The sequence below is a fragment of the Balaenoptera musculus genome, chromosome 10 (genome assembly GCF_009873245.2).
Source record: "Balaenoptera musculus isolate JJ_BM4_2016_0621 chromosome 10, mBalMus1.pri.v3, whole genome shotgun sequence".
Taxonomy (NCBI): domain Eukaryota; kingdom Metazoa; phylum Chordata; class Mammalia; order Artiodactyla; family Balaenopteridae; genus Balaenoptera; species Balaenoptera musculus.
In genome coordinates, this window is record NC_045794.1 from 102,964,921 (window position 1) to 102,980,381 (window position 15,461).

The 15,461-nt window shown below is 61.9% G+C and overlaps 1 protein-coding gene across 3 annotated transcripts in view; it reads left to right on the top strand.

Moving 5' to 3' along the window:
- TAFA5 (TAFA chemokine like family member 5) overlaps positions 1-15,461 on the top strand; it is a 208,304-nt gene that overhangs the window by 75,614 nt on the left and 117,229 nt on the right. Inside the window, exon 1 of one of the 3 annotated variants that reach the window (XM_036864590.1) lies at positions 317-517. The exons of the other annotated variants lie outside the window; for them this stretch is intronic. Within the exon in view, the coding sequence (XP_036720485.1) occupies positions 427-517 (91 nt within the window). The 5' untranslated portion in view covers positions 317-426. Of the gene's footprint in view, positions 1-316; positions 518-15,461 lie in introns of those variants that run through there. 3 annotated transcript variants of the gene reach the window in all.

Genomic DNA, 15,461 nt, shown 5'->3' on the forward strand with positions numbered 1-15,461 from the left:
GCGCAATCTGCGGCCCGCCGTCCGGGCCCTGCCGGCGGCGCGGCTCCGGGGGCGACGGCGGGGCTGATTCATGGGGCCGCGGCGGCCGTCACCCCGCGCCCGGGCCCCCGGCGCCCCGCAGCCCGCGATGGTGGCCGGGCGGCCGCCGCGGCCAGAGCCTCGGTGCTAACCTCCCCGCCCCGCCCGCCCCCTCCCCGCGCCCCCGCCCGCTCCCCTCCCCGCGCCCCCGCCCGCTCCCCTCCCCCTGCCCAAAAAGACACAGCCCGGCTCCCGGAGCGGCGCCTCCAGTCGCGGCGGAGCGCGGCGTTGGCGCGGATGGAGGGCGCGAGCGGGCGGCCGCGGCGGCTGCACCCAGCGGGGCGCTGATGCGGCGCCTGGACCTTCGCTGCTCGACTAGGGGGGCGTCGACCGAGTGGGCACTCCGCGATGCAGCTCTTGAAGGCGCTCTGGGCACTCGCGGGGGCCGCGCTCTGCTGCTTCCTCGTCCTGGTGATCCACGCGCAGTTCCTGAAAGAAGGTAATTGTCCCCCGCGCGCCTGGCTTCCAGCACGTTCCGCCGCCGCTCTCGGCCCGGTCAGCCTGGCGCTACTGCGGGGCCCGGGCGGCCGGCACGGACCCTGCCCGGCGCCCGGCCGGCGCGGATCCCGCCGCTCCGCTCACATCGGGGGTCCGAGGTGGCGCGCGGCGGGGTTTTGGCGCGGCGGCCTCGGTGGCTCTCGCGCCGCCGGGGCTCCGGCCCGTTCCCGGGCTGCTGTGCCGTCCCCTGCCCCGCACGGCTCGTTGGCAGCGGCGCCCGGCCGCTCTCCGCGGGCCTTCGGTAGATGGCACCCGCGCTCCACGCTGGCGTGCCTGACTCGGGGCCCGGGCGCCGGGAGCCCAGGGCGAGGCCTGCGCGCCCGCATCCCGCTCTCCACGCCGCCTTCCGGACGAGTCCAGGACCCGCGGCCTCTGGGAGCAGGGACTTGACAGCCAGAGCGCCTGGCCCCGCACCAAGTCCGGCCCCCCTGTCCTCCCGGTGCCTGCTTGAGAGCGGGGCTCTCTTTAGGATCCCGTGCTTGGGACTTGGTTGAGTCGTGCAAGTTGATAGTGGGACCCGCGTAGCTGGAGGAATCTGTGGGAGGGGGTAGCCCTGCACCAGGGTTCCAGGGCAGGAGTACACGGGCTGGTAAGGTCGTGGTCGGTGGGTGCCCGAGTACCCAGGGCACTCCTGGAAACCTCCTGGCTCTTAAGGCCAGCTCTCCTGGAGGAGGGCTACCCTGGTGCACTGTGGGCTCAGCCTGGCTGGCCTTTGTGGAACAGCCGACCTAGGCACTCACGGCCCAGGCAGCACCCACTGCCTGTCTGCAGCTAGCAGTGCCCTTGCCCGCAGGCACCTTGCCCCCAGCGCTGCCTAGTGCTGCCCCTGGCCATCAGGGAACACCAGCCGAGCTCAGAGCTGGTGTGGCCCGTAGTGTGGGCAGATCCTCATTAGCTCGGGGCTCTTACAGAGGAAGGGCTTGCAACATTCAGCTGCTTCCCTGACTAGTTAATGAGCTGCCTCTGGCTTCCTGGGGAAGCAGGTAGGTGTAGGAGGCCAGCCTTGGTCCGTCACCTGCTCCGTTGGCCTGGTGTCCTTTTCCTTCCCTTGATTTTGAGTCAAGGCCCTGACGGGAGAGGGGACTGTCCCAGGGGCTGCTGCAGGCCTGGCCTGCCCTGAGAGGGCCTGGTGAGTTTCCGCTGAGCTGGAGGCCAGCCGTCCACCACCGACCGGCTTGCTGACTTGCTTCAGGAGAGGGCAGTTCTGCTGGGGGTGGGTGGTCCCCCGGGGCTGGAAGGCCTCCCAAGGGCTGATCTTGGCTGTGTCCTCTGCCAAGTGGCCGGGGGTCCCTGCACAGCTGGGCCTTCTTGGGCCACAGTCCCTCACCCTTCCCTCCCACTGATCTTTCCTCTCGGGGGGAATTCATTTTGAAAGGGGGACTCCTGTTTTCACTGCTGCTAAGGTCGAAAGGGCCTGGCTCTGTGGGAGTTCCTGTGATGAGGGGGATCTTCCATGATTTTAAAGCTGCCTTCGTAAGAGAGTGAAGCTCTGATAGCCTGGGGCTGGGCCGTTCCCTTCTGCTTGCCTGCTGGGAGCTGACAGGTCCTGCTGTCTTTACAGGGCACTGCCGTCCTCCTGAGGCCCCGCGTCTTAAGGTCAAGACGAACGTTTTGTTGAAGAGAAAAGAGTGTTTATCTCTTGGATTCGAAGAATCTGGGTGTGGGGCGGGTCGGTGTTTTAGAGGCTGGGCTTGCTGTGAGAGGGTGCTGTTTTCTGTGGATGGGTTACTGGAGAGCCCTGCACCGAAACCTCAGCGTTTACTCTGGAGGGACCAGAGGCTTATCCATGTTCTTGAAGACGGTGTGGAGACAGGAAGGTGGGGCATGGGGCCAGGAGCAGATACGCGTTCTGGAGGTGCTCAGGGGAAGTTTGAGTGTTTGCACAACCCTCTAGGATTCTTGGAAGTGCCGTTTGTCCACCCTGAAATGTCACGTCCTTGCTTCCCGGGATGGGGTCCACCCTGCAACGTCACGTCCTTGCTTTCTGGGATGGAGTGCCCTTTGCTCCATCCCTCTGAAAGGTCATCCCTGTCCTCTCTGAGCTGCCCTTCCCGCCCTTTGGGGTCAGGAGCCCCGGGCAGGCGCTGGGAGGGTGGCGGGCCCACCCTGGATGCAGGGGAGACACAGGCCCTTCCCGGCTGGAGGCTGCAGGTTCCAGGCCACTTCCTTCCAGTGGTGTGCTGGCCAGCGGGAGGGAGGGAGGGAGGGAGCGAGCGAGGCGGGCGGACGGACAATTGTGACTTGTCTGTGGATGAGTGGGAAAGTGCTGTTTAAATAGCCATTTCCCTGAATCAGGTTTTTTCAGAGGTGAAGAATGAGGGACCCAGGGAACCGTTTATCCACACTTTGCCTTTTGTGCGGAGATGCGGGTCACCCCGTGTCTAATCCGTCCCCCTCTGGCCAGTCTGTCTCCCAGTGTTGGTGAAGATGAATAGGGCTGTGGATGAGAGAGAGGCGTATTGTGGTCCCTAGTTGCAGCCTTGGCTGGGCCGGTCTTTGTGAGAGCGTCCTGCCCGCCGCATCAGGCCTGGCCTGGGCGGCTGGAGGGCTGGTGAGAAAGGCCCCGGTCATGGCCACGACCACGGCGTGGGGTGTGGGAGCTCAGGGACCAGGGTAGCTCCTTCTCCTGCTCACCGCTCGGGACACCCTGACCCTCCTCTGGAAAGCCAGAGCCGTCTTTTGCTTCTGGATGCAGCCTGACATGCCCTGTGCTTGTGAACTACAGTCAAGGTGGTGGGGGGGAGGTGCAGTCTGGGGAACCGGATTTCAAATAGCCTCTTAATCGCGTTTGGGGGCAGAGCATCGGCGTGGTGGTGCACTGGGAGAGGGCAGAGGGGAGACACCCTTTTCTCTCCCTAATGACACTTTGTCTCAGAACACAGCCTTAAGGAAACGGCCAGAATTAGAAAAAATATTTTCCATCTCCCTCTACCAAAGACTTTAAGATATTTTTCTCCCAGCCTTTCAGTTACGGCACAGATTAAAGCTTTCACATTGCTGCTGATGTAACAAGAGCAGTAAGTAACTACTCTACAGAGAGGCAGGGAGATGGGCCATTTGGCTTCTTCCTGGAGGTGAGGACCTGAGGTCTGTCTGTCTCCTTCACTCCTTTTGGGTGCAGGGGAGCCTGGGAGGTGGGTGGGCGTGTTATTCACAGCCTTCGCGTGTTCCTCTTGAGAACGTGTTTCGGGAGACGAGCATGTGTGTCTGGCTGCCCTTGGAGGGGACCCGGCCTCGATTCCAGAGGTCCTTTCTCAGTCGCCACTGCTTTCTGAATTGGACAGCTGCTCTGAGGGCCAACTGTTGAGCAAACAGGATTCGACTTTTATTTAGTTAGTTAGCTCTTCATTCTGGAAGTGAAGCGGAATTCTGGGACCCGGCGGCTGGGAAGGAGCACGCTTAACCACGTAAAGTCCCTTCACGGTCTTCTGTTAATTGTCACGGCTCTGCGCGCTGGTCATTAATTGCTGTAGTCGTTACGAGATCAGTAGTTAGCACAGTGTTACCGTGTACTGTGTCTGTTACAGCTGTGAGTTTACTTTAAGACGTGGACAGAGGTCTTAGGACTGACATAGCAGAGTTCCTGGCACCTTGGAGTCCATCGGAAATATTTGTTGGAGCCAAAGATCATGCCAGTTGTAACACGTATGGGAGTCCCAGGGGCACAAGCGGGCAGGTGCGTGCGGGCCGCCCACTGTGGGTTGGGAAGGGCTGTGGACCCCACGTCAAGCTTCTGAGAATGGGAGCAGTTTTGGGGCCCAGGCTGCACCCAGATCGTTCTCAGAGGCTGTGAGAGCGGAGGAGGGTCGGGGACAGATGCTTGGGGCCTGCGTTCCGGATGCTTCCGGCCACCCACCCAGACCTCCCTGCCGGCTGCGGGGTGCCCAGCCTGAGTCTCTGGGCCGCGTGCAGAGGGACCTGATCAGGCTTCCTCCCCTGCCCCCCAGCAGAGTTTATTTGCGAGGCCAGGTGAGTGGGGCTGGCTGCCGGGGAGGCGGGGTGGCATCGAAAAGGCGTGGAAAATAGCCCAGCTCCTTTATCATCGTTTACTCCCGTTTCCGTGTGACGAAGGATCTACATAAAACCCACACTCACCGTAATGGGAGCCTCGTTGCTGAGTGCCTGACAGCCGCAAAAGTGAAAGCAGAAAGGGGCTGGACACAGAGGTGACTGTTCAGGCATGAGGGGCCCCCGCGGCGTGGCCTGGCTGCTGTCACACTCCCCAGGGCCTGGGCACACGCGTGCACACTCAGGAGGGCCGCTGTTAGCCTGACGCCCCCGCCGCAGCTCTGGAAGTTCCTCAGGCCCCGCCTGGCTTCCGTCCCGAGGGCGCTGGGGAGCCGTGCAGGGGACCACGTGAGTACCAGCTCGGGGGTCTGACACCAGGGTGTCTGCGCGTCCTGGGGACGCAGCCCTGTGCAGGGCACCAGCAGAGAGGGGGCAGTGGGGCGGCCAGGTCCCCTCCCTGGTGGAGGGCCGCCAGGGCCTGGAGGAGGCGGGTCGTGGTGGGTCTCTGGCGACGCATGGAACACTGCTGACGTTTCCTATGTGTGAGCGTGTGCGTGGATATGGTGACGTTCGCTGAATTCTCACGTGCGTTATACGTGATGCCCTTCGGCACGTGAAGTAGGTGAGATACATTGTGAACTTGATCTAGAATCGATTCAGTGAACTTGATCTAGAATCAGGGAGCCGTCCCTGTATCCCTGCACTTACACGTCAGTAAATAGTTACAGGAAATGCATGGAGTATAATATGAACCTATGTAATGTATAATGTAAAGTATGTAATTATGCATCTGTGTGTAACACGTGCTGTTGTTCACACACACATTTAATAAGTGGATTCAGGGCTCCTTTGAGATGCACGTTGATGACCCCTGCAGTCACTGCCCTACAGTAGTGGCGACCAGCTTGCCCTCCTGTGACTTTTTCCTTTAATCTTTCCTTTCATCAAGTCTGTTCCTGTGTGCACACACAGGCACACACACGTGTAACATACAAACATGTAAACATGCACACATGGGCAGGCACACGGGCGTGAATGGACACACACACACACACACACACGCACCCCCGTGTGATGCAGCCCCCAACCTGGAGGCGGGCAGCAGAGGGTGAGGCCTCCACCTCCGCTTCTTGGCCCCTGCTGTCCTGTCCCTGCACCCGACACCCTGCGGGGTGCCTTCCAGAGCGGCCACGTGCTGTTCTGTATTTTCACAGATGAAGCAAGCGAGGCCCGGCGAAGTCCAAGGACAGGCCCAGGTCACAGAGGTCAAGGGGACATGGGCCGATGTGTGGGCTCACTTTTTCTCTGCTTGGACCCGGGGGCAAGTGGCAGCCCGGTCTTACATCCATCTCCCCTCACACATCCTGATGCCTGGCTCGCCGACTTAGCGCCTGGCCTGTGGCTCACGTGTGCTTGTGCAGATGGCCTGTGGGATTAGGAAGCCGGGTGGCAGTGTGATATCAGGCAAGTCACTGGGCCACCAGGACCCTCAGTCTCCTCCTCGGCAGGATGGAAAGGATCGTAGAAACTGATGCTCTGGGTGGTCGTGACGTGGACAGACGGGCCACTCCACCCAGACTCGCTTAGCTGAGAAGGATGTTCGCTGATCTCGGGTGGAAGCTCCGCCAGGGGCTCCAGCCTCGGCCCGGGTCCACCCGCCACTCCCTGCCCCTCGGAGATGCCTCCTCCAGCTGACTCAGCCCGGGAGGCCTCGGCTGTGGCCGCCAGCGCTTTCTGGGACGCTGGGTCCTGGCTCCAGGGAGTCCCCGGGGAAGGGCAGGGCCCTCCGTCCGTCCCTCCCCACCGAGGGCTCTGACTGCCGGCCTAGCCTGTGCTCTCTCTCTGAGCGGAGTGACGGGCTCTTCAGAGCCATCTCTGCAGAGAGGGCCTCCCAAAAAGAAAGGGGAGCCCAGGACAGCTGAAGGGGTGGGGGACAAGCCCAGCCGCTGCAGGGCCCCTCTGGGACCCATCAGACTGAGGGTCTGGGCCGTGTTCCTGGGGGAGATGGCCCAGGAAAGAGCCAGAAGCAGGCCTGGGCCCTGAGAGCCCGGTGGGTGGGGGTGGCCGGGGGCCTGTGGGGGTTTGGCGGCCACTGACCAGGCTTGACTGGAGCCCTGCCCTCCCTGGCGGAGTTCCCATCTCCACGTGGCCCTGGAGAGTCAGGGTCCGGAAGGCTGGGACCTGGCCACTTCCTCCGCGTTACCTAGGCCTGAGGGCGGGATGACTGCAGTGCCGGCGTGGGGCTGAGGCGCTGTCCGCACGGGTGGCCCACAGCTGCGGGGAGCGGGGGCTCACCGGGCCTCCGCTGAGCTGGCAGCACAGGGGCTGGCGGTGGAGGGATGTTGCTCTCGGCCGACCCCGTTCCCCAGCCGTGACCCGGGTGGCAAGAAGGACCAGCCCCCTCCTTCCAGGCACTGGCGTGTCTTTGTGTGGGTGAAGGGCTGGGGGGCTGGACGCGGGACCAGCCCTCTGGAGGGGCTTGGGCACGCGCTTGCAGGTGGGGAGCAGGGTGGGTGTCCCCCAGAAAAGCCTGGCTTTGCTGGATCATCCTCTTCCTGCAGTCCACACGGTGGGCAGGTGCTTCTGCCACTGGCTGCCCACGATGCCCAGACAGCCCAGGGCGGAAGCCGGGCCACATGCTCGGTTGCCCTGTCCGGTGGTGTCTCCGAGGCCGCCCTGCGTGCACCCTGCCATGCCCAGCTGTGTGACCTTGACGGTGTCCACGGTGATTTCCATACGGTCCTCCGTGGATCACGTCGCCCCTTTGTCCAAACACAACTTTTCAGGGAGCGGGAGGGAGGCCGGCCCTGTGCCCCAGCCCCTCTGGCCCCCGGGGGAGCTCGGGGGGCACTGCCCAGACCACCTCCATGTTCCCTGTCAGCATGAATGTCCCACATGTCCTTGGAGAAAGCAGGTCACAGACTCAGATCACTGCTCCGGGGCCCTGAGTGGGGCGTCATGGCTGAGACCCCAGCCCGGTGGGTGGAGTCACACGGCTGGCCAGGCCAGCCCTCGGGGTGTGGGTGCATCTGGTGGTCCTCACGACCCACCCTTGGGGGTGGGCAACCCCGGGTCCGGCCTTTCCCGCCCACAGGCCCATGTTTATTTGCTGCCCTTCCCTCCTCCCAGTGGCACGTGCGAGTCTAATTCTCCTGAGAAGGTGGAGCCTGATGGGTCGAATGAAAACCCTGCAGGTGGGATGCGACCTTTGGCGTCCAGGCCAAGATGCTGTCGGTGGCTGAGACTGGGGCTGGGAGGACCTGGACAGTCTCGGGCCTTCCCAGGGGCGGGACGGGACGGTCAGGGCGGTGCCTCTCCAGCCGCGTGCTGGCCGCCTCGAGGGCAGCTGTGACCCAGGGACACTCAAGTGGCGCCTCGGGCAGGCTTTGGGGGAGCACAGCCGGTGCTGGAAGGGCCACTGTGGCCTTCACTGCACTGACCTCCGTGGACTTCTGGTCAGTGATGGCTCGGGCCTTGGAGGGCCTGGGGTGGTCACCCCGAGGGCAGCCCCGGAGGCCTTGGTCCATCAGCTCATGGCCCTGGTGGGTACCTCGGGCACCGGCTCCCTGGCTTGGGGGGCAATCCGAGGTCTCAGGCAGGGTGGGCGCCATCCTCAACACTGACCGTCGGCCCCTGTGTTCCCCACCCTGCATTGGACTTGGGGTGAGACCACAGGGATTGAGCTGTGACCTCTGGGTGCCAGTGGCTGGCTCTGGGCTCTGGTCTCCTGGTGTGACAGCAGGGGCCTGCGGGGGCCTGAGGCTGGACCTGCCGAGGGCGGCCCCCTCTGCCGCCAGCCCCCTGCCTCCAGGGCCCCTGGTTTGGGCAGGAGGCTGTGTTCTGGAAGGCTCCAGGCTCGGGCAAGCATGCCGCCCTCTGGGACTCTCCCCGAGGACCCTGCCGAAGCCCCAGGCCGAACACACACGTCCACCCTTGGCCCTGTGTTCTCCCCCACGATTCGGAGGAGGGTGTGCAGCCTTTAAAACACACACTCTTTTCAAAGTCAGCTTGTGCCTAGAGAAGGTGGATTTTATTAGCCAATTACCTCTCTTCTTCTCTGATCACAGGAGCAGCCGAGCAGGCCCTCTGATGCGCTTCACTGACGTAGTAGCCCAGACCTCCCTGGTAAATAGCCGTGCTTTGCAAGCCCACACGCTCCTCCTGAGCCCTCCTTCCCCAGGGAGCTCCTACGCAGCGACAGCTCCTGGGGCCAGTTGCCTGGGTGACAACCTTGCTAGACATGCCCACAGAGTGGGGTGCACGTATTGAGCGCCTGCTGTATGCCAGGCACGGGCTGTGTGCTGGGGCTGGCGGGTCCGGTGGGACCATATATGTGACGAGCAGAGCAGAAGCTCCAGTGTGTGCCCTTTGAGAAATCCACAGCTGAGGGGTCGAGTGGTGGCCCCCTAAGGACAGGTCCACGCAGAACCTGTGGACGTGGCCAAATTCAGAAGCAGGGTCTTTGCAGGTGTAATGAAGGTCAGATTCTCCAGATGAGATTGTCCTGGATCCAGGTCTGCCCTCTATCCAAGGACAAGTGTCCTTAGAAGAGATGCAGGGAGAGGCCACGTGAAGATGGAGGCAGAGACGGGTGATGTGGCCACAAGCCCAGGGAGGCTCGCAGCCTCCAGAGGCTGCAGGAAGTGGGCAGGGCCCTCCCCCAGAGCCTCCAGAGAGAGCATGACCCTGCCCACACCTTGACCTTGAACCTCTGGCTTCCAGGACTAGGGAGAATGAATTTCTGTGGTTTGCGATCATTTTTACGGTGACCACAGGAAACTGACAGGCCACACAGGGGTGATGGAGGGAGCACCGGCCAGGAGGAGCTGAATCACGTGTGCCAGGGGTGCAGGGGTCTCACCTCCACCTTCTGTCCCGAGGAGGCCTGGACGGGCAGGTGCTCCATCAGCGTTCCGGCAAAGATAACGGTTTCCCACCTGGCACCTGGACCCACGGGTGTGATGGCCACTGAGTTTCAGGTTGAAGCAGAAGCCGAGTCCCCCGGCAGTGGGGCTGGGGGGGTGGCCCGGAAGTTCTCAATGCGCCTCCGTCCATAAATCAGCGTTTCCCAAAGCCAGGGCACGTACGTTGTGCATACGAGACGGCTTTATTTGGCCTTGGTAGGCATTTTTCATTTTAATGGTCATGTGTATATTTTTATGGTTGCCTTCTATTTACGGCCGTGGCTCTGGCTTCCCACGTACAGGAGAAGGACAGTTCCTTTCCAGCTGCACAGGGACATTCTGTGTGGTGGGTTGCGGTGGAGATGCTGAGCTGCTAGGATGCATGTTTATTGAGCACCTACTGAGTGCCTGCCCCGGCGAACAGGCTGAGCCAAGGAGCAGGGCGCGGGAGGCTGGGGTGCGGGTCTGAGGCTGTGCAGGCAGCAGGGGCTCCGGAAGGTTGTTCAGGCGCGTGGGGGTCATCGCAGGCCTGTGCTCCAGGAATTGTGGTCACTTCCTCGGTGTCCAGGCCAGCTGAGGACAAAGGGGCCTCCCTCAGATGCGGGACATGGACTCCACGGTGGACCCGGTAATGGAGAGGTGGGTGGTCAGCTTCCTGGGGCTGCCGTTACAAAGGACCATGACCAGGGGTGGGGGGTGGGGCTTGAAGAACAGACATGTATTGTCTTCTCCTTCTGGAGGCCAGAAGTCCAGGTCAGGACGTTGCAGGGTGGGTTCCTTCCAGGCCTCTTTCCCGCTTCTGGTGGCTCCAAACAACCCTGACTTTCCTGGGCTTGTGGCCCCATCGCTCTGGTCCCTGCCTGCTGTCACGTGTCATTCTCCCTCTGTCTCAAATCTTCCTCTCTCTTATCAGGACACTGGTCCTTGGATTTAGGCCCCACCCAGATCCAGATGATTTCATCTTGAGAGCCTTCACTATATCTGCAAGGACATTTATTCCAGATAAAACCACGTTCTGAGGTTCTGGGTAGACCCATCTTTGGGGTCCACTGTTCCGCTCACCCCGTGGTGGGGTGGAAGAGGATGCGCCCCTGTGCCTGGGCACTAACACCATCACCAGCGCCAGAGGTCTTGCAGATCTTAGAGCAACAAGCACCAGCCGCCTTCCAGTCTGGGTCTTGCCTGTGTTTGGGGTTCTCCCAGGGGCTGGGGGCCAGTTCAGTTTGTAGGAGTGTGGGGTGGAGCAGGGCTTCCTCCCCCCTGAACCCTGTTGCTCCCTGATGGAAGGGGCAGCCCTGGGAGACCCCTGCATTCTGCATTTGGAGGTCCTGTTGTCCCACCCACACTGTGCCTGCCGTCTGCAGGCTGAGCTAACCGCACAGGTCCAGGACGCTGCCTCTGCTTGTGGACGGCACGTGTCCATCTGAAAGTTATTTGTTTTTTTCTTTTCTTTCTTTCTTTTTGTAAAGAAATTTGTGAAAGCCACTTTGACATTGGTGTCTGGCCTCCCCCAAGGCATGTTGGATTCCATTTGGAATAGTCTGTTGCCAACTTAACAGTTACCCAGCACGTTATTAAAAATGTGTTTGTAACGTTTATTCTTTTTATTCCCAAGTCATCCTAATGTGTTGACTCACGTTGGTTGAACCTCACATATTTCTTCTTTTCATGAAGTGTGTGGCTTGACGATGAGAGCAAAATGCAAGATTCTGGGTATTGAGTTAATTTCCCACTGTGGCTGGGAAGGTGTAGGCAGGAAAGAGGGGGTGCTTTCCCTGAGGAATCTTCTAGAATGGAAGGTGGTTCCTCTTGGGTGGAAAGCACCTTTAGAGCCAGAGATTCGGGGAGCAGGAGAGCGGCCCCCAGGCCCCATTGCAGGCTGCCCCCTGGGATCCTGCTCCCCTGGCCTCTCGTCGGAGGGCATCTGATGCGGCCACCCACCTGGAGGGTGGCCTGTGATGCCTCGAGGTTTGACCGTGCAGTGGGGGAGGGCGCAGAGGTGTTGGGAGGTCCTGAGGGCGGCCTCACTGTGGACAGAGGCCTCTTGCTGGTTTGGGGAGGGGACAGGGACACAAGAGGTGGCCATGGGGAGGTCCAGGTGAGGGAGAGCCAGCGTGTGCCCAGGCGGTGGAATCAGAAGGTGGGGGACAGACCAAGAGCGCCTGGAGGTGGCCTGCTGGGCCAGGGGCCTCCCTGTGCCCTTGGCGGGCATGGCAGCTCCCACGCCTGTGCTGCAAGGTGAGGGCTCGTCTCCCTGGGTGCTGGAGGCTTGCCCACTCGCATGAGGCTCCCCAGAGGTCAGAGGTGAGGAGGGCGAGGTGGCTGAAGGGGGCGGGGGGCTTGGTGAAGCCGTGAGTGGGCGTTGTTTCTCGCTGGCAGGATGGCCCGGGACATGCCACCCTCTGTCTCAAAAAGGACACCCTTTCCACGGGAGCACAGCCGAGCCTCGTGGCCGGTAGCTCCCTTCAGCCGCTGGAGAAGTGACCGGGGGTGTGGCGCTGCACGTGGTCCAGGAATAGCTGGTGTCTGCCTGCGCACGTGGCGGGGGCTCCCTGGGAGGTGGGGGTGCTGCCCCGGGAGTCTGTGGGTCCTGAGCCGACATCCTTCCAGGGACCAGCTCATCCCGTCCCATCAGTCACTGGCCCCCTCCCCCCATCCTAGGTGACAGTCCTGGGAGCCCGTGGTCTCTCGGTGCAGTCTGGGCTCTCCTCCTCACCGTCTATGACCTTGAGACTTGTGTTCTTCGTGCCTGGACCGGAGGGCGGCGGGGGGCAGTGGCAGGGGGGCGGTTAGGACAGCAGGTGCCGCTAGAGCATCCCTTGGCTTTCGGACAGCGTGTGTGGGTGAGGCTGCCCTTCCATCCTTCCCGGGCCCGGGGTCATGCCTCCTGCCTCCCAGCCGCTGACTTGGGCTGAAGGTCCTCGACACAGCCGTGGGCAGGCGGGCTGGTCTCTGGGCAGCTTCTTCCCGCCTTCCCGTCCTGTCCTCGTGTGGATGCACTTTGGGTGCCGAAAGGCTGGGCTCGGCCCCCGGGGCTCGGGGGCGTGGGAGCGCCAGCGTCAACAGAATTTCCTGGAAAACTTAGCGGTCGACACAGCGAAGGGAGCATTCGTGGTGCTCCCCCGACGCCCATATGTTTTCTGGGACTGAACTTGGGAGGTTCCAGAGGAGGCCGTGGGACTCGCTGGGCGGGGCCCCTGGGGCTGATCACGTGTGAAGTCTGGTCCATGTGTATGGAGATCCAGCCCTTGACGTCCTGGACACAGGGGCTTCCTCGGAGCTTGCTGAGTGAGGGGAGACGGGACAGTCGAGTTGCCTGCAGCCGCGGGAGGGGGTGTCCACATGGACCCAGGTAGGAGCCAGAGTGGGCCCAGGTGGCTGGTCCCCAGAGCGTGCAGATCGTCACCTGCAGAATTTCCCGGAGTGACTCCGTGTGCACAGGCCGCCGGCCTGGGCCCACACTCGTGTCACGGGCAGGCCTTGGGGTTTGTGTGTAAAAGGAGACTCAGACTCAGAACTGCTGGAGATGGAGGTGCTGGGAAAGCGGCTGGTGTGACCGCTTCCTTGTACGGGGGGACACTGAGGCCCGGTGGGAGAGAGACTTGCCCAAGGCCGCGTGGGGCTCAGTGAATGACGTCGGCAGATGTCAGGGAAGTGGATTTTCAGGTGGGGAGATGGGTCTGGCCGAAGGCTTACAGGGGCCATCCCTCCACAGAACAGGTGGGAGCTCTGAGCCGAGCAGGCCGGGGGCCTGCGCAGGTGGGCTGATGGGGCTGGTGGGGGGGGCCTGGGGCTGGGGGGGGGGCCTGGGACCTGCAGGGCTGAGTCTGGTTAGTTATTAAGTCGAGAGAAACATTCCATCTGACCCTCTGATCAGCCTCCCAAGTGACCACGTGGGACCAACTGCTGGAAGCGGCACTTTTATTCCCAGACCTCCCCCCTCTCCGCCGCCCACACCATCTCCAGGCGGCGTGCTCTGCAAGCTGGGGGTCTGACCACAGGGCGCCGTGGAATCCTCGCCACCAGCCAGCCCGGCACTGGCCAGCTGTGGCCGTGGCCTTGCCCTCCTGGGCCTCCCCTTCCCAGTCTGTAAAGTCGGGGTGCTCCTGGCCGCCCTGCCTCTGGCTGCGATACGGTGATGAAGGGCCCCGAGGTTGTGAGGAGGGGGCGTGGGCAGCACATAGCACGGTGCCCGCACCTCCGAAGCCCTCGGTCCACGAGGCTATTATTTTTAGCTATTTTTGTTATTTTTCTTGTCTACTCAAGACATGGCTCTTTTAAAGAGCCATGGTTTCCTAGGAGGCTGATTATGACAAATGCCAGAAAACAGAGGCATCTTACCAACCACTGTGCGGGGGCCTGCAGACCCTCCCAGGCCCTCGAAGCTGTGCTTTCTCCGTCCAGGGAGTGATGTCTGTGTCTCTCGGGGACTCACAGGGACGACCCTGGGGGTCTGGGGGCTGCTCTTGGCTGGCAGAGCTGCCCCAGCCTCGGGGTGCAGCCAGGACCCGGCCAGGCTTGGGGCCGTGGGTTGCCCAGGAGCTGGCAGACCTCTGTGTGTCTGACCCCCTCAAGAGGGCCGATGAGATGGGCTGGGAGCACCCGAGGGGGCCTTGCGGGCCGTACACACGCGGGCAACCTCTTGGTTTGCTCCCAGAGCCGAGCACGTGTCGATCTGAATACACGCCGGTGCCTGGGGTCACGTGGCTCCTCACGGTAGTCAGGGGCTCCTGTGTGGGTCCCCCATTCCCATCAGCCACCTGCTGATGGGCAGTGTAGTGTAGGTGGCGGACAGTGCAGCGTGGATGGCCAGGCAGAGGGAACCCTCGGCCTGGAGCTCTGGCCCCTGAGACCGTGGAAACGTGCTCCAGCTGGTCACCGAGCCTCGGGGTGGAGCTGGCATGTGGGCTGAGTCCCCTCCCGTGCGCGTCTGTGTTCTGTACGCAGGAGCCCTTTGGACCCCGGCCTGAGGGTGATCCCTCGTCCATAGGAGACTCTCGGCTGGAAGACTGTCCAGATTAGCTGTCCCCACGGCCCTGGGCACACAAAGCCACACATCAGCAAGTCTGGAATTAAGTGTTCCTTGAGTCCCGTGACCCAGTGAGCGGTGAGCCCGAGTCGCACTCGGAGTTGGGGCTCCAAGCGTATCTGCAGCTGTGCAACCGCGTCTCCCGGCTTCACTGCCCCGCCCACAGAGGGGTCCTCCTTCCGCCTTCCTGTCTGGGGGGTGTGGTACAACCCTGGGGTCTTGCAAGGAGACCGGCTCCAACTCAGGGGGGCTCCCTGTCCCCCAAGCGGTCGCCCCCAGGCTCCTCTGTTTCTCCGGCCCCCAGGATAGCGGTGGTCACAGTCGTGCTATCAGCTCCAGCTGGCATATGCCGGGAGCGAGGGCAGCTGATGGCGCGGGGCCGACCGGCCGCACAGAAGAAGCTGGGGAGATGGATGCATTTTGTTCTGAGGATCAAGAGGTCCCCGCTGGCAGGAATGAGGTCCTCCAGGGCAGGGGAGCTGGAAGCTGCTCTCCAGGCCAAATCCAGACAAGCAGGGGCCGCAGAGACCGCGGCAGTGTGTGTCCTGGGCAAGAGGAGCCGGGCGGGGGGCTCCGCATCGCCGCCATGGACCCCTGGGAGCCCAGCGAGAACCCCCCCCACCCCTTGTTGGTTAATTAGTGTCTGCAGGGCCCCTAACCTCGCCAGACACTAATCTTTTAAGAACAGAGACCATCCTCAACAACAGCTGAGTTCCAAGCCGAATACATTAAAACTTCTCCTGCGCACTATCTGTAGCCTTATTAAGTGGCAAGATTATGTAAAAAATATCGTTAAGTTTGATAATGCAACTTTCCGTGAGGTTCCTACAGAAAGTTCATTATCTCCCATTCGGCTCTGTTTAAGCTCGATTGCAGGGGAATTAATGGTATTACTGTTTAAATCTTAACTTTCGTGTTAAGAAAGCATCTTCCAAAGCTTTTGA